This window comes from Parasteatoda tepidariorum, chromosome X1, assembly GCF_043381705.1.
Source record: "Parasteatoda tepidariorum isolate YZ-2023 chromosome X1, CAS_Ptep_4.0, whole genome shotgun sequence".
NCBI classification, from domain to species: Eukaryota; Metazoa; Arthropoda; class Arachnida; order Araneae; family Theridiidae; genus Parasteatoda; species Parasteatoda tepidariorum.
Genome location: NC_092214.1, coordinates 10,818,790 through 10,846,392, shown reverse-complemented (window position 1 = coordinate 10,846,392; position 27,603 = coordinate 10,818,790). Strand labels below are relative to the sequence as shown.

At 27.5% G+C, this 27,603-nt stretch overlaps 1 protein-coding gene across 4 annotated transcripts in view; it reads right to left on the bottom strand.

Annotated features, from left to right (window-relative positions):
* The window catches only part of LOC107439981 (disheveled-associated activator of morphogenesis-like protein), a 101,882-nt gene that overhangs the window by 37,044 nt on the left and 37,235 nt on the right, over window positions 1-27,603 (bottom strand). For all 4 annotated transcript variants that reach the window (XM_043044586.2, XM_043044580.2, XM_071187572.1 and 1 more), the window contains exons 2-8: window positions 17,724-17,939; window positions 10,380-10,469; window positions 8,708-8,773; window positions 4,081-4,169; window positions 3,039-3,174; window positions 738-935; window positions 445-659 (exon numbers count right to left, since the gene is read on the bottom strand). In XM_043044586.2, coding sequence (XP_042900520.1) covers window positions 445-659; window positions 738-935; window positions 3,039-3,174; window positions 4,081-4,169; window positions 8,708-8,773; window positions 10,380-10,469; window positions 17,724-17,918 — 989 coding nt within the window. In that variant the 5' untranslated portion in view covers window positions 17,919-17,939. The remainder of the gene's footprint in view (window positions 1-444; window positions 660-737; window positions 936-3,038; window positions 3,175-4,080; window positions 4,170-8,707; window positions 8,774-10,379; window positions 10,470-17,723; window positions 17,940-27,603) is intronic.

Sequence of the window (27,603 nt, the reverse complement as noted above, 5' to 3'; positions counted from 1 at the left end):
ATGGTATCATGGACATGATCTAGGTGTTCCTGGACCAGAGGGCCCCAAAACAACATGTCCTTGAAAACCTTTATTTTAAAAAAACGTTTCTTAGAAAAGAAACTGCAGTTTTAAGAGGATACTAGGCACTAATGGGTTCAGCTTTATTGCCATTATTCAAACCTTTTCTACTGCTTTATATGAAACCAGGTTTTTTGAGAGGCAGAATTGGAGCAACATTTATATTTTCTATCTTCTTTCACATTTACATTTCACAATCTTTGCTTATTATCACTTTTGAAAACACTAGCTCATTCACAGAAGTATAAATACAGAAAACTACACATTAACTTTGCTCACTTGTACCTTTTTGCTTTTAATATGCTTTTTAAATTTAGTCCTTTAACTGTCAGTCTTAATTCAATAAATACAAAATCCCATTAAATTTTTTAAAAATATTCTTACCTATCAAGGGTTGCATTTTCATGACGCTTGAGACTCTCCATAATTGGTTGTATTCCTAACATTAAAAATTCGTATCGCAGATGCAACCGGAATTCCAAATGATCTTCACCTGGTCCGTAATTGATGATTGCATTAATAAAAGACATGATGGCTGTTTTCAAGCTAACCTCATCATGGTACATACTAGTTTTTCGTCCCAAATCATTTACAATAGTCTGGAATGAAAATGTTAAAGGGATTCATGCCGATTAACATTAATGAACACAATAATAAAATGATTAATAAAATTGTACCTGGAAACGAGTTCTTTCAGCAGCGAACTTTTGAAAGTGGAGCATAGACTCTAAAACTTTTTTATGTCCACCAGGAACTAAGCACATAGCTCCTAAAATTTCTAAAACAGCAGTTTTGGTTTTCATGTTTTCAGTACTGAGACTTTGAGCAATAGTATTTATGGCAGTTGGATGAGCAAGTACATAAGCCCGACCATTCTAAAATGAAAAAAAATAAAGCATTTTGTAAAGATTAAAAATTAGCCAAGCATAAAAAAGTTTTTAATTATAATTGCTAAATAATATTAAAAACATTTTGTTCAGTTTGAGAAGTGTATTAATATAAACCTTTGCCATTATGTGTGTGATTACATTCCCGCCTTATTACTTCAAGATATTCATCTCAAACTTAAGAGATTCTAGTTTGTATTTAATTTTATGCACTCTTTGATATTGAAACTTTAATACTAGTTCTAACCAAAACTTAAGATTTTTTTTTACTTTTTGCATTTTATATAATGTGTTGAAGTAATTAAATGAGTCAAAAAATTTGGGGACTGTTTATCATACTAGCTTATTTTAAGCATAGAAAATTTTATTAATTTCATTAAAAAAAAGTTTATAATGTTGGTTTAGTAATAGTCTAATGATGGTTGAAAAACAGTTTACTGAATTGAATAGAAATTATTGTATCTTCTTAAATTGTGCAATTTTAAATAATCAAAGTTAAATGTAATCAATTGTATACTTGCCTTGCTCTTCTGCTTTCAAGGAAATTTTTCTATAGTGTTTAAAGTGGTAGCAAAATTTATGTTTTGAACATTTCATTTTAAGTTTAATAAATTTAATTTTAAATCATTTTCACTACAACTATTTAAGAAAAATGTATACATAATATTGTATGAAATTCACTAATCAAGTTAACATTCTTTTAAGTCCTGACAGAAGTTTAAAAATACTATCTATTTCAGTTATTATTTTACTACCAGTTCAAAGAGTGTAGAAAATTAGAACTTCCAAGCTAGCAAGTATGCAGTTGAATAGTTTGTAATATTATTATTATTATTATTATTTTAGAAAAGAGCTATATTTATGAAATTTTATATTTCAAGAGCTAGCTTTCTGTCTAATTTTCAGATTTTGTCATATAAAATTAAATTGTTTAAGATGTTAAAGCTCATGTACTTAAAAATTTAACATTTTTCATTATTTAATGAAGTAAATATTTTCCCCTGAAATAGATAAGTGAATTTTCTAAACAAGTGCAAAAGTTTTGTGATTTGTTTTACTAGTTTCAGAGATATGACAAAGAACTTTAAAAATAAATATAGCATTAATGGTCACTAAGATTTAACTGCTCTTCTGACAACACTATTCTGATCCTTTTCTCCTGATTGAAAATCTGTATCGGTAAAAGAGAAGACATGTTTATTCCAAGATAGCGCCAATTAGATTTTAATTTGGTAACTTAAATCACGCACAATAGCTACTCAATACATTTAAGATTAGAAATTAAAGCATTTTTCAACTGACATTGGTTGTGAGCGAGGAGGTGATGATTGTTAAGACTCAAAAATTTTGTGATCAATAGCATGATGGTGGCAATTTGGTCAGCATAACACATACAGTTACCTCCTCCTAGATAAACTGGAACCCATCAATTTTAAGCTAAGTGAGCTTCAAGGTGCCAACAGAGATATCCATCAGAATTACTAAATAGAAACTGCAATACTAAGTATTTTCCTTCCTAAATGATTAAAAAATTTAAAAAAAACTTTTTTTTTATATTCAATTTCTGAATTTTTCTAAAATTTGCATATAGATTGCTTAAATCAATTATTATATATTAAGGACCACTTTAATTTTTAACATGTTTTAATTACTAAGATCTCGTTAAAATTATCAAATAATATAATTGTTTGCAAATATGAAAAAATTTTTTTTTCGTTTTCATTTTAATAGGAGAAAATTTATTTATCTGTACTAATCCAATACTTTCAAAATTATGTATTTTTTTGTTGAAAAAAAAAGTATTTCTGCCTTAATATTTAGGTACCTTCATTAACAATGACTATTTCCTAAATAATTAACACTTTAGAGGACTAAACTCTAGTGAATAAATCAAAAGATTTTTCTACATGTCCACTCAAAAAGCTCCTTAAAACATTTCAAGAAAAGATTATCTCTTTGTAAAATATGATAGATTTATTTGTACTGTTAATTGGTATAAAAAATATCCTCCATTCTTTTTTAGCAGTTGAACTTTTTATTCAACTTTTTTGAAATGTTAAAATTTTTCATTATAATACACAATATACTTACTGAATTATTCATGAGAGCTTTAACACACCCTATTAGTGAGGTGTGAATAGGACTTTCTGCTGTATTGTAATCCATACTGAGTAAAAAGTTCAATATTCCAGACAATCCATTTTGTTCTAAAAACCTCGTCACGAAGCTGAAAATAAAGTTATCTTTAAAACTATATGATAATTTAGAAAAAAATTAGTTTTTCTAAGCAATTTTATAAACATAAATCCTTATCAGCATATATTAGCCTTATTATCAGATTGTATTAGCTTTATTATCAGATTATAAAAAAAATATTACAATAACGAATATTTTAAAAGAAAAAAAATTAAATTAAAGAAAGCTTGAACAATTAAAAGGTTGTTGATAACAGTATTATCTAATGACCCCTCATAATTTATATATTTGGAATTCTTGATAAATGCTATAAAAAATCTGATGAATAACAGTCGATGAAGGCAGGATAAAAATACAAGTAGTTTTTTTGTTTGATGAAATTTGAAAAGCTCTTTTTCAAATTTCAATCTTCTTTTAAATTCTCTGTTAACTCAACAAGTTGTGTTTTTTAATCTTCCATTCTTTGTTAATAATTTGTCAAGTTTTGATGACAATTTTCCTTTCTAATAACTAAATACAATTACTTTCCAACCTCAAAAGCTCAAGACATCTCAACCTCTATTTTTCAATAATTTCTCATGGGAATTCTATATGTATAAATTTATCAAGTGTAGTGGTTGCAAAACAACCTGTTTCATATTATATACATGGACTTTGCGTTACTTACCTAATTTATTTCAAGTAACCATGTGACTATGTGATTACAGTATTCACAAGACATTTACATTTGGGAACAAATTGTAATAAAAAATGTAATGAAATGAATTTAAATTCATATTGGAGCAGTTTAGGAATGTGCTACAGCCCATAAATTTTTAAAATTGGAACAGAATTACTAAAGAGGTCAAACACCTTTTTGGGATTTGTTGTAGATGCTCTAGTCCCATGCCATTAAATGTCACCACAATACTTATGCAAAAAGGATTTTAACTTTTACCTATTTGGTTGCGTCCTTAATGCAGTTTTTAAGTTGTCTAAAAGTTTTGCACGGGCTATTATTTCATCTTCTTCTCGTGGAAACAATAACTGAAATATACAATAATAAAATTTTTTATCCTGTTGACTGAAGCATAGGGATAAATACTTAAAAAACTAACTATAATGTAAATTTTGTGAATGGAACAATAACATATATTTCAAAACTTACTTTAAATATTATAGGGTGATTCAATAGAGATACCAACTGTTTTTAAAAATACTGTCTTAAACATGAATTTCAATTGTAACTAAATAGATTATATGGTTGGTAATGTTACTGATACAAGTACCAGAAGTTATCAAATTTAACATTTTTATAAAAAGAAAACCCCATGTTATTTTAGAATTTTTTTTTTAAATGAAACCGGCAGCATTGAGAATCACCAAATGAAATAGAGGTAAATTAAATGTACTTAATTCATATATACTACAAAATATTAAAAAACAGTTAATGCAAGATAAACAAGATACATTTTATTGTCAGGCATTTGCAAATAAATTTTTGAAAGTTCAATTTTTGCACTGAAACTTTAATCTATGTTTCAAATTTAACATAACTAGTTATAGTTCATGTTTAATAAGCTTTGTATTTCTAAAATAGGGTTGATGTTTGTTGCAATTACATAATAGAATTTATTATGAACTGTTCAGCATGAAGACAGATGCTTAATTTAATGCTAAAAAATAAAATTTAGTTTTCGAAATAAGTTCAGAATAAATTTAATCTGAATGATTATTTACATGCAAATTAAGTCTTTATTCATTATGTAAAAAAATTAATACAAATTTTTGAATAATGGTTGATAAATAAATTCATTAGTGTTGTGATTAATTCTTCTGAATAAAGTTTTGAAAAACAGGAGCAAAATCTAAAAACTATGCATTTTCATTAAAAATTGTGAACCAATTACAGTAATTGATTACAAATATGATTAATTGCAGGGATTAATTACATAGTAATCAACTACTACTTATTATCATAAATATATAAGCAATGGCAAACCAAATAATCTTACTTTCTCATTATAGCTGTTTTGTTTATTAGTAATTATAACAAAAAGTGAATCAAGATTATAAAAGATCATGGCCTACTACTACACGTAATCCTGACTACTGTTTTAAGCATAAAATAAGATTACAAGAAATCAATTCTCAGTAATCATAATATAATGGTTATTAGTAGGCTTAAATACAAGTAATTATAATGTACGGCTACAGCAGAAATAAACATAATTATAATTTCAAGTGAAATTGATTGCATCGTAACATTATTTGGTTTATTGGATTGAAACTTTTAAACATTGTATTACATACAAAAATACATGCATAAATATAATGTACAAACTCAAATATATATGCAAATTGTATATACATGTTCAATGAAAGCATTAAATATATCATTTGTACAATTTTAAAATAAAATAAAAAGGAATTCTGGTCTTTAGGAACAGATATTGAATAGTCTTTTAATCGAATAAGGGAATAAAATTACCTTTTAAGCAAACAAAAAAACTTTTTCAATGAGCTTTATTTTTAATTGACTAAAAAATTGTTTATTTTTAAATGATTTATTAATATTCAAATTTCTTAAATGATTCCCATCTATTGACAATGAAGTGTTTTAATTCATTCAGTCATTTATTTTTTTGTTTGTTTTATTTATTTATTAATTTTATTTTATTAAAATAAATGCACTCGTTTAAAATGAAAACAATGCTGTCCAAGTTTCATAAACAGTTGAAAGTTTCGATTTACAATTTTGAGAAGTAGATCCCACTTCAAATTAAAAATTTAAAAGCCTTATTAAATATAAATTTAGAAGTCTTATTAAAGACAAATTTAGAAGCCTTATTAATTTAACTTTACGCATAATGACAAAAATCAAGGATTCATAGCTAACAAAATAAATTAATTTGGTGTATGAAATATAATATTACAAATTAAAAATATTCCATATTTAGGGGAAACATGGAAAATCGATCATATGGGAGGTTGAACAATTCTTTTTTTTTCATATTTAAATATTTATTTAACTAAATTGCAACGCTATATCAAGCAGAATCACATATTCTATCTGCCTATTAGTAGTTTCCAAGTAAAATCAAAATAAAATAGAAATATTGCTAATATATTTAAGTATCCCATGCTTGTTAGACTATTTTAATTACCTAAATAAATTCTCATCAATGATTTAATTTTTTAGGTTAGAGAAACATTTTAGAAAAAATATAAATTAACCAACTTTTTGTTATTTTTTCATCACTCATTATGTTAAATGAGAATAATTCTGAAACAAACATGGGGGTGGTAGCACATTGAGTTCCACCTACACCCTACACAATCAACCATCCAATATCCAACCATTCAATTTTTATAGGGTTTTTACATAATATTTAAAGCTATTTACAAAAATTATCAATAGAATAGGATTATTTTGCTCACTGCATTCTTATGGTTCCTTTTTTATATTAACAATACATTTAAAGGCTGATTTTTAGAGAAATGAGATTTAACTGATCTAGATCTTAGTGTTGGTTGGATCTCTAGTTTCATGTTCACATATTTTATTTGAAGCATTTGTGACAAGTTTGACAAACCTTTTCAAAACACGGGACTGAAAGAGAACCTTTGGTATTTTTCTGTGAATGGTACCAGAACTTATGAGTGATTTAATATTATCCTCATTTTATTGTCACAGTATTAAGGGGAGGATATACAACACAAGAAATCCAATTAAGGATTTCAAAGTAATCCAAAGCTTTAAATTTTATCTTCCTAAGTACGAAATTTGGTCTTTGCTTAACATATTTCTGTCAACCAACAATATCTGCTGAACATCTTAATTGCAATCACCTTAGATCATTGTCCAGAAGCCTTAGCAAATTATGCTCTGGTTCCTTTGTCCTATTCTCGACTGCTCACTGTTGTCAACCCAGTCCTTAGGTTACATAGAAAAATCATCTTAATATTAAGACAAACTGTCCCCAAAAAAGACTGTTCGAAATTTCAAACTACTGAAAATAAATTTTAACCTTCGGTTTTCTTTAAAATAATTAATTGGGATTCTTGTGTGTTCTCCTTCCCTAATGCTGCACCACTTAAGTGAAGATGATATTAAAAACACATTATAAATGACACTAATTGCAGTACCAAAATAACATAATTTATCAATCACTTTCATTTACTGTGGAAAAGTGCGTAAAACTTGTGACAGAGGCTTTAAATAAAATGTGTTAACAGAAGCTAGAAATGGATATATTCATGTAAGTCTAGATCAGTTAGGCCTCATTTCTCCAAAAAAATTAGACTTTAGATGTGTAGTAGATATAAAAAGGGAAATTTAGCAATGCAGTAAACCAAAGAATTTAACTTTATTGAAAACTTTTGTTGTCACTGCAAATTTAGTAAAAATACTTCACCAAAAATTGGATTGTTAGTTAGGAAGAATGTGGGTAGAACTTACTCTATGCGCAACCATCTTCGTGTGGTGAGTTTCAGGTTGTTCTGATCTTACATATTGAGCAAAGAAAAATTATGCAGGAAAAATTATGAAAAATTAATAAACTTCTGATTTTTTTCAAAAATTGTCATACACCATTGTTAACACCATTTGCAAACATAAAAGATTAAATTATTAATCAGAATTTAATTTGTTTAGTTTATTCAAACTATCAAACAAGCTTAAAAAATTAAACAGCGTTTCTTTCAAAAGTAGTAATCAACTTAAAAACACAAATAAAGATGTGATTTTTTTAAAGTTTTCATTTAATTTTAAGTACGATGTGTAAATGGAAGACATTAAACAATTATAAAATTTTTTATGCTGCTTCTGTTCTTATTACAATGGGAACACTTTCGGCTTTAAAACGTTACAAATTTCAGGTTGATTTTTTTTTGATCCACTGTATTATGCATATGCTACCCAATTCACTATTTTTAGATTTAGCTCTATGTTGTAGACATTTTCATAACATATTTACAGTTGACTTTCAAAAAGTTTTATACTCACAGTTTAAAAGTTATAGTTTTAATAAGTCTTGTTAAACGTACTTCAAATAACAAATATAAAATATTTTGAAATCATAATTCAATAGTATTCATAAATAATTGCAAAAACTTTGTAAAGCAATTCAATTTCTATGAACATTTAACTACATGTCCTGTTTACCCACTAATGTTAAGAACACATAATTTTTTTAAATAGACTATAACTTACTCTCTTCTTAAATTAAGGATCAAAGCACTATCTTATTGCTCTCAATATATGTTGTATCTTCTCAACTCTATAACATCCAACTTACTTAGTGTTATTTTTAATTCATAAAAAAAATTATGTATATTTATTAATAGAAAGTACATGTTTCTGAGTTGGACTTCAAAACTGTAATAATCTACACTTATCAATGAAAATATCTAAAATAGGCCTCTCAAACATCAAAGATATTTGTACATATGAAGATTCTCTACAGACTCATGTTGTTTTATGGTATTTAAATAAAATAATTCATGTTAAATAAAATAAATATTAGAAATTTAAATAAAAGTACTTTTTGAGAAGTATATCAATATATATATTGAATGTATACCTTGGCCATTGATGTAACTTTTTCTATGTAATAATCTGGATAATGGGTAGTGGGTTCATTTTGCTCCTGCAATGAATAAAAATATATAATCTCAATTCCTTTTAATAAATTTGATAAAATACATAACATGTTTTACAAAGCAATATATTTAAAATAGTAATTTTTTATACATGATGCAAAAATTCATGCGGGGTTTGTCAAAAAATAATAATTTTGATTTACTTTATCTTGAAAACATGTAAGCAAGTCTGAGTTTTATAAAAGTTTATCAGTATCTTGTTAAAGAACAAACTTGACTAAAGATAAAATATTTTCCAAGTATAAAACCCTCCAGGATTTAAAAAGTTTTTAAAATAATATGTTCAAAATCTTACCACCTGGGAAAATGAATAAGCACTTAAAATTTTGTACAGTCCCTAACAATCCAGTATTTTGACAAAAAAACAAAAAACAAATTTATATTCAAAATTAAAAAATGAAATGCTTAGATAAAATAACATTCTTTGTGGAAGTTCATTAGACTGTTCATTTTATTGGATGCTTTCTTTTGTGCGTGTGTTCTAATAAATTTTTTGGGGTGGAAACTTTAACTTGCATTTTAAAAAAAAATCATGATTTTTTTTTTTTTCAAAAATTGGTTAATAAAAAACCCTGCATTCTTTCATAACTGCACTTATCGAAAAATATTTAGTTTTTCATGGTAACTTAAAAACTTTAGTTTCAGATGTACAACCTCTAAGAATATGCCTTTCTAAAAATAAAAATAAAAACTTTCTCAAGAAAGACGCAAAAAGTTGAAGACTGAATAAATTTGAAAGAGATGTTCTAGAATAACAAACAAGTTCATGTAAACAGGAATAAATATTTCTAAATAATTCTTTATGTTTAATATATGCCATTTTCTTTTTATTAAAATCCATTTTAAACATGATGTGTGAATTATACAGATGTAAATTAATTTTTATAGCAAAGTGTGGTTTCTTAAAATAGTGAAGTAGTCACTAAATTTTCAAAGTAGTTTGTAGTCCCTACATTTAAAAAAAAGTAGTAGCAGTTAACTAAATTTGTCACAAAGTAGTTGTAGTAAACTACAAAAATAATGTAGTTTTTCTGACCACTCTTTTACTTCATCTTTTTGAAAGAATTTTAAAATTACATTTTGAAAAGCAGCAACTATAGAATACTCTAAACATGGTTAGTTTCTCTATTTATTTTTTGTAAAACCTAATCTAAGGATTTTATTCAAACTCTTTATAGTTCAGCAATGTTTCTAAACTCATCTATACAGGATATTTCTTGATGATCTCCCCTTAATACGTATTTTTAGAATTCTTGTCAAAAGTGAAGTAAAAAACTCAAGATGAAGATGTAGTATTTCAGTTAAAAGAAAAACGGTAATAAGATGGGATTAAAATGCAACGAAACCTGTAACGTTTCTAATACCACCTTATTTGACAGTGATTTACAGACTTCAATGGAGATTTTTTTCTTTCTTGAATAAATATTTAATTGCGTTCATCAAGATGTATATTTTTACAACGTCATATTTGACAAGGATTGAAAAATATGCATTAAACTTTTTCTTTAAAAAACATTTTATAAAAAAACTATGACTGCACAATTCTTTAATTTATCCACTTTTTAGAAACAATACAAAAAACTTTTAACTTACCATTTTTTTGCTTAAATAAAGCTGCCATTTTTTCTCTGGTGGTAGATTAAACATAACTTCTTTTTTGGGTGCTGTAAGGTCGAGTTCTTCCTATAAAAATTAATAACACAAATTTAAATTTTAAAAAGGTTTAAATAAAGAAATTATGTGTTTTATCAATTAAAAATATTAACTGAACAACTTAAAAATAACTTTCATAAATTGGGTGAAATAGCATAAATTTAAAATAAAAAAAAGGTAAACATATTTTTATCATTCTTTGATTTATTTTATATAAAATTAACATGTGGTTAAAGCATAATTTTAAAGTGCAAAAGAATTTTCTGAAAAGGGAATTTTAAATTTGCTTAAAATCCCATAAATCATTGATTTTATTTAAATTTTTAAGAAAACAAAAGACAGTTGTTTTAGCACTCAAAGGCAATATAAAAAACTTCTACGATTACCAGGAACACCCATATGTTTGAATTTAAGGGGAGGGGGCTCATTAAAGAAAACGACAAATAGCTTAATGAATTAAAAAATTAATGAAAGGAAATTTTATCTATTTAAATATTTTTAACTTAATTAGCTGAATAACTACTAATTAATTTAAATTAATTTCACTTTTAATTATACATGATTAATCAAATACGTATATGTTTCATTAAGCATATATTCTCTGGTGGAAGGCGGGCCCCTTCGGCCCTCCCCTATGGGCTCCCATGACGATTACCTTTATTAAATATTCTACTATGCTTTTGTTCTTTGTGAAACTATAAAAAAAAAACATAAAATAGGAAGAAAAAAATGAATAAACTGCCCACAAATTCCCTTATTAAATAACTAATGCTTTTAATATGGGAATTTTAGTTATAATACAAAAAAAAAAGTTTAAGGAATGAGAAATTAAAAAAAAAAGAAGCGAGTTAAAATATATGAAAAAAAAAAGGAAGATTACAGATAGGATGAAGGAGGCAATGTGGACAAACTGCCCATATAAGTTCTCACACAAAGCATGTTGTGCCACTAATATTTAAATATCAAAAATAAGGAAAATATTTACATGTCCATTTTTTGTAACGTAGAATGATAATAAGGAAAAGACAATTTTAGAAATCCTCCCTTACATACCCATATATCGAAAATAGAAAAGGTGAAAAAATCTGTAGCAGTAAATTTAAAATATTTTAGATTTCACTTATCTTTCAGCTTATTAAAAAAAAATCAACATTAAAAAATAAAATTCTTTAAAAAGGTATAAACATCGAGTAAACAAAATGAAGTATTTAAGACAATGAAGATTATAACAAGATAATTCTTTCTAAACCATCAGGTCATTATAAAAGCGAGTATATTTCTTTGCAGCAAAAAGAAGAAAAAAAAGTTTCTGAAATTTTAAGCTAAAAATCGTATTATTGCTTGATTTGGACCTTTGAAAAAATTTGCGTGCCTTAATAACATTGATTTTATTTAATTTTATAACCGTCGTTGAACAGTCGACCGGATTTTTAGGTTTACGACTATTAATGTTCAACTACGTATCCTTGTAATTTTGAACCCAATTCAGAAGACAAGGGAACTCCTGGATCAAGTATTGGGAGAAACTTGCCTTCGTGGAGGAATTTTTGATAGAATTAACCCGCATTTGCGTTACATGGCGAGAAAGACCACGAGACTCTCCCACGGTTAGCCTGACGGCAAGGGGACTCTAACCCATGATCCATCTACTACTGAGGATATTTCACGTCAGCACTGTGGTCGGTGCAAGCCGGATGTGGATTCGCATCGATCAGTCATCGCTGGGAATAACGCTGTAACAAAATAAAAAATTGCTAAAGATTTCCACATCAATTTTGAATTCTCATTTTTCATTTTTAATAACATTTAGTAAAAAAAATGAGAATTCAAAATTGATGTGGAAATCCTTAGCAATACTTTAGTCTAAAAGGACAAAATAAATCTTCAGTTCCCACCGCCACGACACGTAAATTTTGTTGACATATAACTAATAAATATTGGGGATCGAAATGGGCTGCAGGTGGCGTAGAGCAGAACTCTCTACCTATGGCAACACTTCGCATGCTTTCCCCATTAGCTTGTAGAAAGTCATAGAGGTAGGAAGTACGTTAGTTTCTCTCTTGATTTTCATATAGATTAAAATCTTTTAAGTTGGAAAACTATATAGAACTGAAAACTACATTAAACATAGTTCTAATGAAAAGTATCACGGAAATTTTAAAAAATATTTTTATTAAATAAAAAGGAAAAATATTAAGAAAAGGTAAAATATCGTAGTACATTCCTATACAACTGAAAAGAGGAGGAGAGGGAAGGGAGAAGGGTTAAAGGCATGAAACCGGTCTTTCCCCAGATGGCGTATTCGAGTCTGGTTTAAGGTGTAAGCCCAGTAAGCGGTTGTGCTGGGCACCTATTAAGAAGGACGAAAGAATGTGGTAAGGCTAGATTAAAAGGAAAACAAAAACTATATTTTCCCCTTTTAACAGTTTTTTCTTCACTTGTTTGTAGAAAAAAGCTAAAATGCACTAAAATAAAATATTGAAATACATTTAATATTTTGGCAACAAAATAACCTTAAACTGTATAACATTTCTTGTCTTTTCATCATGAATTGTAGCGTAACTACCACTATAAATATTAAATACCAAATCACTAGTATATAAGACATGTTAATTAGACTCTATCATGAGGTACCTTTTGATAGATGAAGGTTGACAAGGTCGATTAAAACATTCCCCTCAATGGTGACCTGAGGACGTGATATGACCTCGGCAACATCGATGGATGGTCCACATTAAACAGTTGATTTGCTTAAAATATAGCGCTCAAAAAAAAAAAAAAAAAAAAAAAAAAAAAAAAAAAAAAAAAAAAAAAAANAAAAAAAAAAAAAAAAATTATAATAATAATCATAATAATAAAAATAATCCGGTGAAGTAAATAAGTCTCCCAGCCAATAAACAAAAATGAAGAAAAAAATAAGGAGCGAAATGATATAAATAAACAAAAATGAAGAAAAAATATGAGCAAAAAAATAAATAAAATAATAATAAAAAAAAATAAATCAATCAACTAGTGGTATTCGTTCATCGAATTCTATCACAGATAAAATTCCAGAAGGGGAATAATATGGCGTAACTACCACTATAAATATTAACTACCAAATCACTAGTATATAAAACATGTTAACTTGAAAATCGACATCCCAAATCTTCGCGGCAGTGTACCGAGCTGCGAAGAATTTTTAACGTTCTTACTAACTTGACTCTACATTCCCCGAAAAATCCAGCCCTGTGATAATTTACGATTTGCAGGTGCAGATGATATAGAAACTCATTGAGTTTCCTTCTACGTTTATTCAAGAAAACCCTTTGGGGGTCATCAACTTGCCTTTAATAATTTAACCTTTCACAAGTTTCTAAGAAAAATTTGTTTGTGAAGGTAGGCGGTTCCTCTGTAGAGAAAAATGGAAATATTAGTGTTATTCACAAGTACCATTGATGCAAATTTTATAAGAAAAAGAAATAAGCAAAAGGTGGTTTCTGAGTTGTCAGAAAAATTAACAAATTTCTATATGTTAGAAGAAGGGAAAACCCTCCTTGAATTTCCTGCTGGACAGAGCTTTTAAAGAAAGTATCCCACAAAAGTTTTGATTATCTTTCAAATTATAAAAGTATATCAGCAATTACAGGTTACTCTTTGTTTCATCCTAAAAGTAAGAACAAAGTTTATCATTTTCCTTCAGTTAAATAATTTTATACATTTTTCACTCTTCAAAATGTAACTATTAAGTATTTTATAATATTTTTATTTTATTTTATCAGTACATGATTTGCTTAGAATGCTTTACTTTTAGTTAATTTTAAAATACATAAAATTGCTTTCCTTTTAATTATTATAAAATAATGTGAACTTGTTAGATTATAATTTTTTTTCTTTGAAATTAGTTATTAAATTTTAACTTTTTTGCCCACTTTTCTATTGCATTTTCTTTCATTTTTTGGTGATTTAAAATGTTTCCAATTTAAATTAAAATCATAAGTTAATTATGCTTCAATTTTATTCACCAAATTTGTTAACACAGACTTTAAAAGAATTATATATGTTCAAAATTTTTGATTTCAAAATTTTATATGTTTCTATATTTTTGTTACTTTCTTATTCCTTTTCTTATTTATATATTTTTGTTACTTATTTTTGTTACTGGTTTGTATTCGTTGTTATTTTTTCTATATTTAACTTAATATGTTAAATTTGAACAAAATTGAAAGTAATAACATTGTTTACCGTCTTTCGATAAGTAATATAAATCTAATAAAGTAAATTATAATCTTAAGTCTATGCTATTTATTCAAAAAAGAAATTAAAAATACTGGTTTCCCTTCTTATTCTTATTTTTTTTAAATTTAGTGACTACATTTATATATTAGCTCATTTTAGCTCTCTTTCTGAATTTTTTAAAATAGTAATTAATTCAAAAATTTCTTAAATATTAACAAATTAAAAAATATATCATATTTAGTTTTTTTTCTAAAGTCCTACAAAAATTTTTAAATATTTTTAAAGCGTTAATTTTTTACTTAATTTCTAAGCATTAAATTTATAGTAATTTTTAATTTTCAAGTTTTATGATTAATCTAATCTTTTTTTGCTAATGCAGTAGGTGAAATGGAAAGTAATGTTTTCACTTAATTGTAAAATATATTTAAAGAAGATTTTTTTTGTTTGTTTTAATCTATAATGTCACGTTATCTGAAACCTATTGCAAGCTAGCTTGCTTTGACCCAGGGCTAAAGAGAATAGAAGGGCTAGTTCACTCCGCTTTTAGAGCTGAAGCTACGATTTCCCTCCTCATGACGTCACTGTGTTCACAGATCTCGGAAGATCGCACGCAAAGATATTATGATAACTTTGCATCTTTCTCTTTGTAAAAATAAGTTAGACTTTTTCTGGTTATTAGCCTTCAAACTTTACGTAATTAACACATTATTTCCGTTCATAAACATAGTTCAAAAAAAACTTTCTTGGTTATTATATTAAAAAAATACCATTTTAAACTTATAAAAATGTTTTGCTAGTTGGTGAAAATGACACGATAAATACTTTATTTTAAAAAGTTCAGTTTTAACTTTAACTATTAAGAAAAATGAAGGCATATATCGACACTTTTTTTATCTACATATTCTTTTATAAAGATAAGTTAAGTTAAATTTAGAATCCCTGATTTTAAAATATGTCGTTAATAGCAATTTGTTCATACTTAATCATTAGGAAACATCAACCTTAAACGCTAATTACTGAAACAAAATAATAATTTAGGTTCATAATGACATTAGAAATTTTACAATTGTTTATAGACATTTAAATTTACGATGATATAATTTATAGATATTTAAATTGAAGAGAATATAATTTTTAAAAAAAATCATAAATATTTAGAATAACTACATTAAAAAATATGTTATGAAATTAGGAGAATTTCAACTATATACTATATATTTTATTTATACTTTTTACTTACATTTTAATTTTCTTTGACTTTATCTATTTTTTAATTCTTTTCACCTGCCTTTCTTTATGAAGTAACGAGGCGGTTTCTATTTAGATAATGAATTTTTATAAAAGTTCTTTACGACAGAATAAACGTATTGCTGTTTTATATTAACTGTGTCATTTCGGAATCCATTCTTTACATAGTTGTTCATTTACTTTAGGGAACAAGCGGAAAATTTTATTTTTTCCCTTTGTTTTACTATCAGTTATCAATAATTTTTGCAAGTTGCAATCGCGCAACTGGCATTTCGTTAATAGTTTTAAAATTTTGTAAATTCACGGCAAAAACTGAGGAAAGTCATTATAGAAAATAACAAATGTCTTAGAATATGTCTCAAAAAGAAATGCTCCAATATTAGTTAGAGCTAGTAAGGCCGAACGTTCTGTTCTTGAAGTAAAAGTGCGAGCTTTGCGCCAAAGTGACGTCACTAGAGAAAATCGGAGGATTGGCGCGGAGAGAGTTTCTTCAAAGGAGTGAACCAGCCCTTCTATTCTCTTTAGCCCTGGCTTTGACCCACAAAGGGCTGTTATGTCAATAGAAGAAGAATAAAGGGTGTTTTACTCCGTACATATTTATTACTATTATCCTTAATGGAGAGAATGTCAAAAATATTTTGGTTTCTACTTGAAAATCAGCTCGAACTGGCCCTGTAATATGAAAGTTCTAACTATATTTTTAATATAAAAATGTTTTCAAAGTTAAGAGGGCGCTATATAGCAGTTGAAATCCTCTATGGCAAATTCTCTTTCACTTACATAATTAATTTGAAAATATAAAAAAAAATGAATTAAGTTTCAAATGTAAAAAAAAGCATCTTCAGATTAAAATGCAAACAAATTATAAAAGGTATATGCAAACAAATGCAATGTAATGCAAACAAATTATAAAGGTATATAAATTATATTAGAATTACACAGTGGGGAAGTTATCTTGCAATGTATTTTGAAAACATTTCTTCAGCACTTTATCTTGTTAACTCTAGGTTTACTTGAACAGACCATTTTCTAAACTTAAATTTTAATATATGTGAAACAAAATTTGCCTTGAAAAGTTTCTGTATAGCTTCCTCTTAAGTCTTCCAATTGTAAAATCAATCGACAAAGAATCTTTATTAGATAGCGTAAAAAGAGCGCTAACAAATTATGTTAGGAAATTACATAAAAAGTGACTAAGCCATGAAGTTTCAAATACTGAAAAGAAAATATACAAATGAAAATAAATTGTTGAATGATAACTTAGGATTAAGCAAGGAAGAAGTTCTCTTCTAATAATCTGTTTGCATTTTAATGGTTAGAAGTATTTTTGTTCAGCAATTGTAACTTCATGACTTATTCTAGGTTTGCCTCAACTTACTTTTTCTTTCTATTAAATTTTAAATCAGTTACGCAGGAAAAAGATAATTTTCTTCCGCGGTATAGCGTCTTCCGTCCGCAATCAAGCCGGTTTTCAGTCTCGCCATCCTTATTAGTAATCCATTAGATCTTAATAGCGTTTTGCTTCTTCCTGGCATAAATATTAATTAGCGATTCTTCATGTGGAAAGATCAAAAATGGTTACTATTTGTGGACAAATATCTTATTGGTTAAACCTTTTCAAGAAGATTGTTGTTTTTTTATTTATTTTAGACACACTCTTTTTCAGCTGCTGGTAGGACAAATACATCAACTAGGACTATAGGATATTTGTGCATACAGTCGAGATGCGTTAAAAAACATCAAGGACATGAAAACTTAAAAGATCACGTGGGAATGAGATGTGCAGAATATGTTTTTGATACAAAATATGATACTTACCACTAACTCGGCAAATTTTGAATTCAATTCTTCTTCTTCAGGCATTGGCTGTGTAGGAGTAAGAGGATGTGGTTGTAAGTTAATAATGCCACCATTTTCTACTACATGGTAAGTTATTTCTGGAGGTTCATTGCTGCCAAAACAGCCACAGAAGCCTTTGCTTCTTCGTTGCGCAGGCATTGTTGTTTGGGGCATTGGAAAAGTAACAAGGAGTTGCTAGGGAAAAAAAATTAATGTCAAAATATCGTATGTTCAAATATCGTATATACAGATATCGTGTGTATTGTCAAAATATCGTATGTAGGATGTTTTGTAAGGATTAATTTCTTTTTTCAGAATGTTTTAAAAATGTAAAGAGCTATGCAGATTAAGGATTGCAAATTATTATACAAGTGAAAAGGAAAAAAAAAACATTTCAAAACTATAACCAATCACTATTGAGGTGGGAAGAGTGAAGAAGGGATTAAAATAAATAAAAACCACTTAGTCTAGAGGGATATGTTCACCTTTCATTCGGAACTCTCTTTTTTTATCATCACATAAACTGGTTTTAAATCATTTTAATTCCTCATTTGCTCTTTATAAATAGTCGCCTGATAGTTAATTCTTTTCTCGCTTAAATATTGTTCTTCAATCCCTAATGTACGTAGCTTTTTACTAAATTCTTAAAATTAATTCTAAAAATACGCATTAAGGGCGGTTATTATGAAACACAGACAGAACTGTATTAAAAATAATGTTTTTTGGTTCATTCAAAAACTACGCTTGTTAACTAATATCAATTACGTTGATTACCAGATCGAATAACTGCACAAAATTTCGTAAATCTAGCTTAAAAACATTCATGGAGATAGAGACATTTTTATAAAATTTTTTCGATTACGTTTTCTTATAACAACAGCAGAAATATTCAATAAAATTAAACAAAATTTTCAGAATACGTTTTCATTAATAATAAAAATATTTTGAAATTAGAAAAAAAAATCGTTACAAATTGCGCAAGCTATGACTATCTATAGTGATATTTTCATACGGCGCTTGCGCGTTAAACATTAAAAAACGTTTTTTTTTTTTTTAAATTTGCTTTAAATTGTATTTGATAACTTATGAAAAAAAGTCTGAATTCAATGTCCTGAAATTTTGAAAAGTTTCTAGCAATTTTTTAAGAAGTTTTTGTTAATTTAGAAAATAAGCTTTCGATAGCAAGGGATTTTTCACAAATTTAATTTTGTACTAATAAAGAAGATCTATTAAAAAATGACATGGGCATTATATAGAACCACACTCTATTTAATTATGTTTTATTTCACATGTTTCCTAATACCATTATATTATTGTAGGGCATTATAGTTTGTTTCACAAAATGAAATTTGTGGAAAACCCCTTTATATATTTAAAGCTTTTTATTAAAAAAAAGTACAAGAGCTACTTATAAATTTGCGAGAAACTTTTTAAATTTTTAAGATATTCAAATCTGACTTTTTTCATAGGTTACCAAATACGATTCTAAATAAAATTATGAAAAATTTTGTTTAAATGTTTTCAGCGCATGCGCAGTACGAATGGACACAATACACATACACACAAGGGTTGGACAAAAGCATGGAAAGACTTCGATGTTAACTCATTTTTTCATATTTCTCAAGAAATAATCCGATAATTATTTTATAACTTAAAAAAAATTTAAGTCGCGCGATTTCTCATATATATCAATAAAGCTTTCATAGGTTTGAGGGACAGACAATAAATGACGAACGGAAAAGAATGTTTTTGAACTTCTTATGCCAAAAAATAAAGAGATATGCCTTATATTATTTACTATGGATATGTGCAATAACTGAACAAAATTTCGCAAACCTAGCTTAAATATTCATGGATCTAAGGACATTTTTATAAAAAAAAATTATTATTTCGCCTTACATTTTCTTACTGCTGAAATATCCAACAAATTAAAACAATGTTTTTGGAGTAACTTTTAATTAATAATAAAAATATATTTTGAAAAAAAAATATAATAATTTCGGAAAGTATGAGTATTTAAAGTTATTCTTTCATCATACGCATGAGTGAAAAAAAAAATTTTTTTTCCTCATAATTTTGTTTTGAATCGTATTTGGTAACTTATGGAAAAAGTCCGATTTCTTGAAAATGTAAAAAGTTTATAGCAATTTTTAAAGTAGCTTTTGTACTTCGAAATGATAAGAGGTTTTTTTTCGAATTTTTTTTTGTTTCTTAAAACAAAATTAAATAAAAAATAATAGCCTAAAATGATGGTCCGGACAACATAACGGGATGGTATTAGGAAAGAAAAACAGTTTAATAGAAGCCATATAATGTCATTTTTAACAAATCTTGTTTAATGGTACAGAAAACCATTCACAGCTTTCTTTCCAAATTTACAAACTGCAAGAAGCCTTTTAACATTTTCAAGATATTCAAATCGGACACTTTTCATAAGTTACCAAAAATACGATTCAGAACGAAATTAAGAAGAAAAAAAAAATTAAATGTTTTCCGCGCATGCGCTGAATGAGGAAAACTTTAAATGCTCATATCTTTTGCATAATTTTTAAAGATTTTTTTTTTCAAATTTCAAAATATTTTTGTTTCTAATTAAAAATTACGCTAAAAATTTCGTTTAATGTTATTGAATATTTCTGCAGTAACAGTAAGTATATATATATATACATATATATATATTTTTCATACATAATGTGCACATGTTTGGCGTTTGGAATATTCATACACAATTTCCAAAGTATGAAAAACAACACTGAAAATTAAAAATGAGAACACTTTTATAGCATTTTTCAAAACATTTTTGTTAATAAAACACTAGGTATAAAATTCTTGTTTGCACAAAAAAGTTTAGAAAAAAGTTTTAAAATAATCAAAGAAAAAATATTTTCTTTTTCTTGAAATACTATAAATCGCGTTAAAATCGATTCACTATTTGCTGAGATGAATGTGCCATAATATTTTCTTCCGTGAAGTAAGTAAACTCAAAGACGAGACGCTAATTTTTGACGAAAGTTCTATTAACATGAATAGGTATAAAACTGAAGTCACGAAATTACGTAGCGATTAAATTATTTCTGGTGCAAACAACAAGTTACGTTCATTACTGGTTAAAACTTTTTTAAAAAAGATTATATCTTAAACAGCGAAGTTAACTCAAAAGCATGAAATTGCATATAGTATTAGTTATTGAAAATAATGTACAATACAATAATAATAAAATTATGGAAAAAATGTTGAAGCCAAGCCAAAAAAAAATTTCATTTTAAAACGACAGGTCTACGATAAATTTATCACAGTTGAACATTAAATAAAATAACTAGACCTAAAAAGAAATAACTTACCTACAATTCAAAGAGAAAATGACACTTCGTAATGTTAGTCCGTTCAGATTTTAAATTAAATGTTATTTTGGATGCATTTGAATAAATGGCTACACACCACTGAATGCGGTTGGACTATTTTTATTTTTGGAACAAAATTACTCATCTGAAACCTTTAGGTTTAACAACTAATTAACTTCCTCGTTGGTCACAATAATAGATATTTGCGCTGATTTTTTTTCTCCGAATGTACTACAAAAATCACACCTTCAAATAATTGCGATTTATGTAAAGTCTGTTTTTAAATTAAGTCAAAGTTTATTAAAACGCTGTTTCTTAATGAGAAACGACCAAATTACTCTGTCAAAATAAAAAGGCATTTATGAGTCATTATTTTTGAAATTCCGTTTTTTTTAATATATATCGAGATATATAAGGGTTTGAATAAATTTAAAAATATTGGCAAAAATTAATCAATTTGGGCGGATATAAAATAGGAGTTAAAAGACGAGAAATACCCCCAAGTTTTATTGGGTAATAATACTAGTTTTTATGTTTTACAATTCTACATTGCAATTTAAGTGTTAGATTTTGATAGCTTTTCTTTTGCATTATTTTCAACCATGTAATAATTTTTTTAAATATCGTTTTCAACAAGGATATTAGAACAGAAATAAAACTTTTTATTTCTTTAACTAATCGACAAATTTGTATTTTGTTTAAAAATTCATAGCTTAAAATGGTGTCAAAATTTGCATACCTTACGATTTTTGAGCAATTAAATAAAATAAACAATTATAAAATTTTTTTTGCATGTCATTAAGATAAATTAATTTGATTGTGTGCAAACATTTTTTAATTACCTTAACATTAAGGGGTCCAAGCTCTCTTAACAAAACTATGACCATTTGTTTTGGATTGCGATTAATACCCCTTATTTAAATGGTCAAAAGTTCTCATCCATTGAAAAAGAAAAGGGATGTTTATTTAGAAAAAATACTTTTTTTGTAGATGATTCCGAAACATAAATTATCGTCTGCTCTAAATAATTAGCATATTTGAGGTCACCTCTCTGATTCATTAAGGTTGGCTCTTAGCTCGTGAAAATCCGATTATTAGAACAAAAGTTTTCTGGGTAACATTTTGTTTTTTTTGTGTATATAAGGGGGGAGGCACCATTCCCAACGATTGCGGGAAACAATAGTTAAATTATTTACATTTTTCAATGCTTTGTATTATCACATTTAATAACAAGTTAATTTGCTTATTTATGATTTCAACAAAAAATTATTAAAATTATTGTGAAAAATACAAATACCTTGCTTGATTGACTGAATAAATTCTCAATAATTGGCGGGGGGGGGGGGGAAGNGGGGGGGGGGGGGAATGTAACTCTAATAACACTCTTCATATAAATACTCTCTGTAAAATCTTCATATAAATATTGGGACTTCACGTCCAAGCGCAACTGTCTAAGTGCATGTAATGAATACGAGTGACACATGCTAAATATGCTAAATAATTACTGTGACGATGATTTAAGTTACGAAATCAGACACTGAAACATTCTTTTTGCGAATTCCTCTTTTTCGAAGATTTTGGATCGCAAAATATGGTCTCACTAGTTAAATAAGGAAATCAGTTTAAAATTTAAGCCCCGTAATGTAATTTTTACTTTTAGGTTTTTCGTTATAAATTGAAAAATCATTGCATGGATTAAAAGATTTTCTTTTTTACAATTTAACGATAAAATATATATATATATATCTGCAATCTGCTCTAATATATAGTATATATATACAGAGATGCCAACTTGCTCCGGACGCACGATTCCAGAACTTTCTCGATGTAAATTAAGAGTTAGTCAGTTGGAATTGTCTGTTGAAGTAGTTTCTAAGTGAAACTGATTATCTTAGTGTTTAAAATCTATGTGACTATGTTATTAGTTAATTGAAGTTTGTTTCTGTGTGAAACTTGGAACCTGTGTGGTTCGATCCTGTGAAACTAAATGTTTCTGTGTGAAACTGGGAACCTGTGTGGTTCGATCTTAATTGTTTAAGAGTCTGTGTGACTCATGTTATCGTTAAAGAATAAGCATAATCATTAAATGTCTTGATTGACTTTATTAATGGTAACCAAGGCATTTACATATATANAATATATATATATGAATACACACTCGAGAGCAGATTGCTCCATTTACAGTGCTCCTCAAAAAGTTATGGCAAGAACAAAATTTTAAAAAAAAGTAATAAAACATTTTTTGTTGAATGATATGATATGTGATAAAAAATGATCAATCATTTATAACCGTTGAGGTGACTTTATAAAAAAGGAAGTCAGCATTAAATCTGTCAGTTATTGGGCAAAAGAAATTCATAATATAATCTGCATTTTCTCATTAAAATTTATGTTTAAAGGGTACTTATCGGTTGTAAGGACAATGAGTTGACTGCTTTTTCGAGGTATCGCCGAAACGAACATGAATCCTTACAACTAACAAGTACAAATTTTAACATCATGATGTTTGTCAAAAAATATCGATATTTTCCAATTTAACATTGGTAATTATTTGCAGGATATTAACTTTCTTAAATGTTTTCGTTACCCAACAAAATTACCCGACTAATTTAACAATGGAGATAATTTGTTGGATATTAACATTGCTAAGAATTTTCGTTTCACTTTGGAATCGTATTAAATAAAGATCGCTGTATCATCGTATTCGATCATTACAGTTATCAATGATGATCACGATTTTGATGCCCCTATATATGCAGGGGTGTCCCCCCATTTTCGCAAAAATACATGTAAAATTATTTTTAAACAAAAATTTGTTAGCTATACTTGTTGTCTACCTCAACTCGGTTCACTAATTAAAATATTTTGTTAACATTTTAAAATTAATATTTTGAGAGAAAAAAAATAGATTGCTATGTCAAATTGACAAGTGTTGTTCTCTTTAAAAATTATATCAATTTAATAATCAGTTCGATTTAGGGTGTTAGCCCAAATTTACTGTAACTAAGCAATGTTCAAATTTGACAAGATATCTTTAAAAAAAATAAATTTATATACAACGATTAATTTGAAGTGGGCGGAATGAATTTTATAAAATCTTAGATTTCTTTTAATTATACATGTCCTACGATAGTATATATTATTCATCAATTAGCAATACAATCTCTGGCAGCCGTGATGGTTCAGGGAATAGAACATTCGCCTTCCAATGAGGTGAACCTGGTTTGAATCCCAGCGATGGCTGATCGATACGAATTCCGCATCAGGCTTACACTGATCACAGTGCTGACGTGAAATATCCTCAGTGGTAGACGGATCATGGGTTAGAGTCCCCTTACCGTCAGGCTAACAGTGGGAGGAATTCGTGATTTTTCTCTCCATGTAACGGCAAATGCGGCTTAGTTCCATTAAAAAGTCCTTCACAAGGACAAATTCCTTCCAATACTTGACACAGGAGTTCCCTTGTCTTCTGTACTGGGTTCAAAATTACAAGGCTATGGAGTTTATCATTGGTAGTCGTAAACCCAATTTTTTGGGTCTGCTGTTCAACGACTATTATAAAATAAAAGTTCTGGGTGTTAATAAGCTACAAGTATTTTCAAACATGATGAAATATTTCCTCACAATACAGTTTTTTTTCTTTAAACAAATCACTTTTTAAAAAAGTATCTTTTCTTTTAGGATTATCATATCATAATACGGTAAGTGTTAATATTGACATTTTTAAAACTCATTTAAGAGTATGAAATATAAACATTAAAAAGTATAAAACGTCTACCTAATCCTTGTATTATTTACTATTTGTGTCTCCTGAGTATTCCTAAATAAATTTATAACAGTTGAAGTTCGCTTCGTGTAGGCGAAAAAGAACGCCTTAACACAACGCTAACAAAGTTGCTAGTTTGTTTTATTATCCATTAAATGCGTCATTGAGCTAATTAGCATACTTGGTTTGCTTATTTGTTTTGAAAATTTGAATAATAAATTTATCAGTTATACCCTTTTCGTCAAAATTTCTTGTAAAGGGCCGGTATAGCCTAGTTGGTAGGGCACTGGGCCCATGTCAAGAGGTCGTAGGTTCGATCCCCGCCGAAGATTCCCCGTGTAGTAAATGGTGACTGATGCACGTTAAATCTGTCGAGTCCAAGTCCTCCATGTTCCCAGAACAAATCAGACCTCTTGGGGTACTGATCCAGGAGTTTCCTTGTCTTCTGAATTGGTTCAAATTACGAGGCTACATTAGTTGAACATTAGTAGTCGTAACCCCAAAATCGGGTCGGCTCTTTAACGACGGTTATAAAATAAAATATAAAATTAAAAAAAAAAATTCTCGTAACGGCCAAGAACTGAAAGTTAGAACAAGCAAGAAGCAAAAGAAAAAAAATATTTCAATATAAATAAATGACTTAACTCAAGCGCATCAGATTATTTTCCTGTTATCTTCAGAATGTTCTTAAGAAGAGTAGTTCGTTCTTTAGTTTAAATTTATTATATTTTATTTTCTTAAGAGCAGAGAGTTTTGTGTTTTTAAAGGCTTTCGTTCATGCGTTTAAAATTGAAAAGCAAAGTTCAAACACCCGCCTGTCTAAATGTTGAACAGTGCGAAAAAATATTTATATTGAAAGACATAATGATAATAATAAGAAACTAAATACATAATCCTTTGAAAGCAGAAGGATGATCTTTTGAAAAAATAATAATAAAAAATGGCAAAAGCCTTAACTAAAAGAGTTGCTGCAGACAATTTATGAGGATTTTCTAAATCATCCAACAGTAGATGTTATGAGCATTTTTATTAAATGATAAAAAAAAAAAAAACTATTAATTCAAATACGATGAGATTTAGTAATAAAACATTCGAAACTATGAAGAGTGCTTAAATGATTTCTATTTTTTTTCCAGTACTACTGCGCAAACAATAATTTAAAAAAATTTTTTTTTAAACTCTCATTTACTTAATAAAATTTTTCACTTCAAGTAACGCAAGAAATTCTTTATTATATTTGAGAGTTAAAAGTACAATAAAAAAATGCATTTATGGAAATAATTTATTTTGAATATGCTCCAGTTATTCGGCTAAGTATACTAAAACTTGAAATAAAATTATTTTTTAAAATGTAGTCAAATTTTTAATAGATAAATATTTGGCTCAATATTTTATAAAGAACAAAATAGGATTTTCAAACAACTTTCATAGTAATTATGTTTCCGATCATTTAAATATTCTATACATTTAAGAATAATTCGTCAGAAATACACAATGGTGGACCCAACTACAATAAACAGTGGTTAACTAAATCCAAAATCTTTGAAAAGATATTAGCCCATTGCAATAGTATTGCAGAAAATAATAATTGTACAGCACATACTTTTTCTTCATAAATTCCTCTACAACGAAGTTTCCTTACCACGAATTTCCAGAAATGCTCCGGCGAAATATTTTAAACAACTAAAATGTGCAAATTTTTGGTTAATTATGCTTAACACAGCTTAAAAGGACGCCATACAGCGGAAGAATTCTCTTCAGCCTTCATTACTAATTTGAAAGAAAGAAGTTCAGTCAAAGTTTCAGCTGCTAAAAAAAATACTTGAAAATAGAAATTATTAGAAGAGAATTTCACCGTTGCGTAATCCTAAGTTACCTTTTCATAATTTATTTTCTTCTGTATATTTAAAAATTTTCTTTTCAGCATTTGAAACTTCATGGCTCTAGGTTTGCCTGAAATCACTTTTTCTACACTTTATATTTTAAATTAGTAATGAAGAAAAAAGAGAATTTGTGAGGAAAATTTATGGCGTCCTCTTAACTGTAACGAAGTGGTGTATCACATTCTGTGAATCATTTAGAAGTAGTGGTAAGTAAAAACCCTATATAATCCCTGGCAAAATTATTAGACACACTGTAAGATTCCATGTAAAATCTTAATTATCAGGTGATACTATACAGCTTTATTGTTTTTACGCGGTTGAAACCGGTTTCCACTTGTTTAAGTTCGTGTATCAATTGGTGACACTAGACGATATATAATATAAATTCGACAATTTGATAAATTAGACGATATATTATATAAATATAAAATATTTATTGTATCAGGTATAATATTATTATATTTTTATAATTAGACCAAATTATTAGACGCGCTGTAGTGTTTTAATAATTACATGTTTTGCGCGAGTTTATACGCAATACTCTTATATTTAAACATAAATGTAATGGGTTTTTATAGAAATTTTCTATATACTTCCTATTTGTATTTATTTTTAACGTATTGCATTACAATGTTAACCAATTAATACATGGACATAAACCGGTTTCAGTCGCATAAAAACAATAAAGCCCTTACAATAAGATTTTACATAGAGTGCGTTTAATAATTTGGACAGGGACTGTAAATCGAATTTTCTGAACCAAGAATGATCCATTAAAAGACTCGAAAATATTTATTCGCTGTCCGGATCAATATCTGAATTTCGTCCTGTAACGAAATTTTTAATCTGAACAGTAAATAACATCCAAA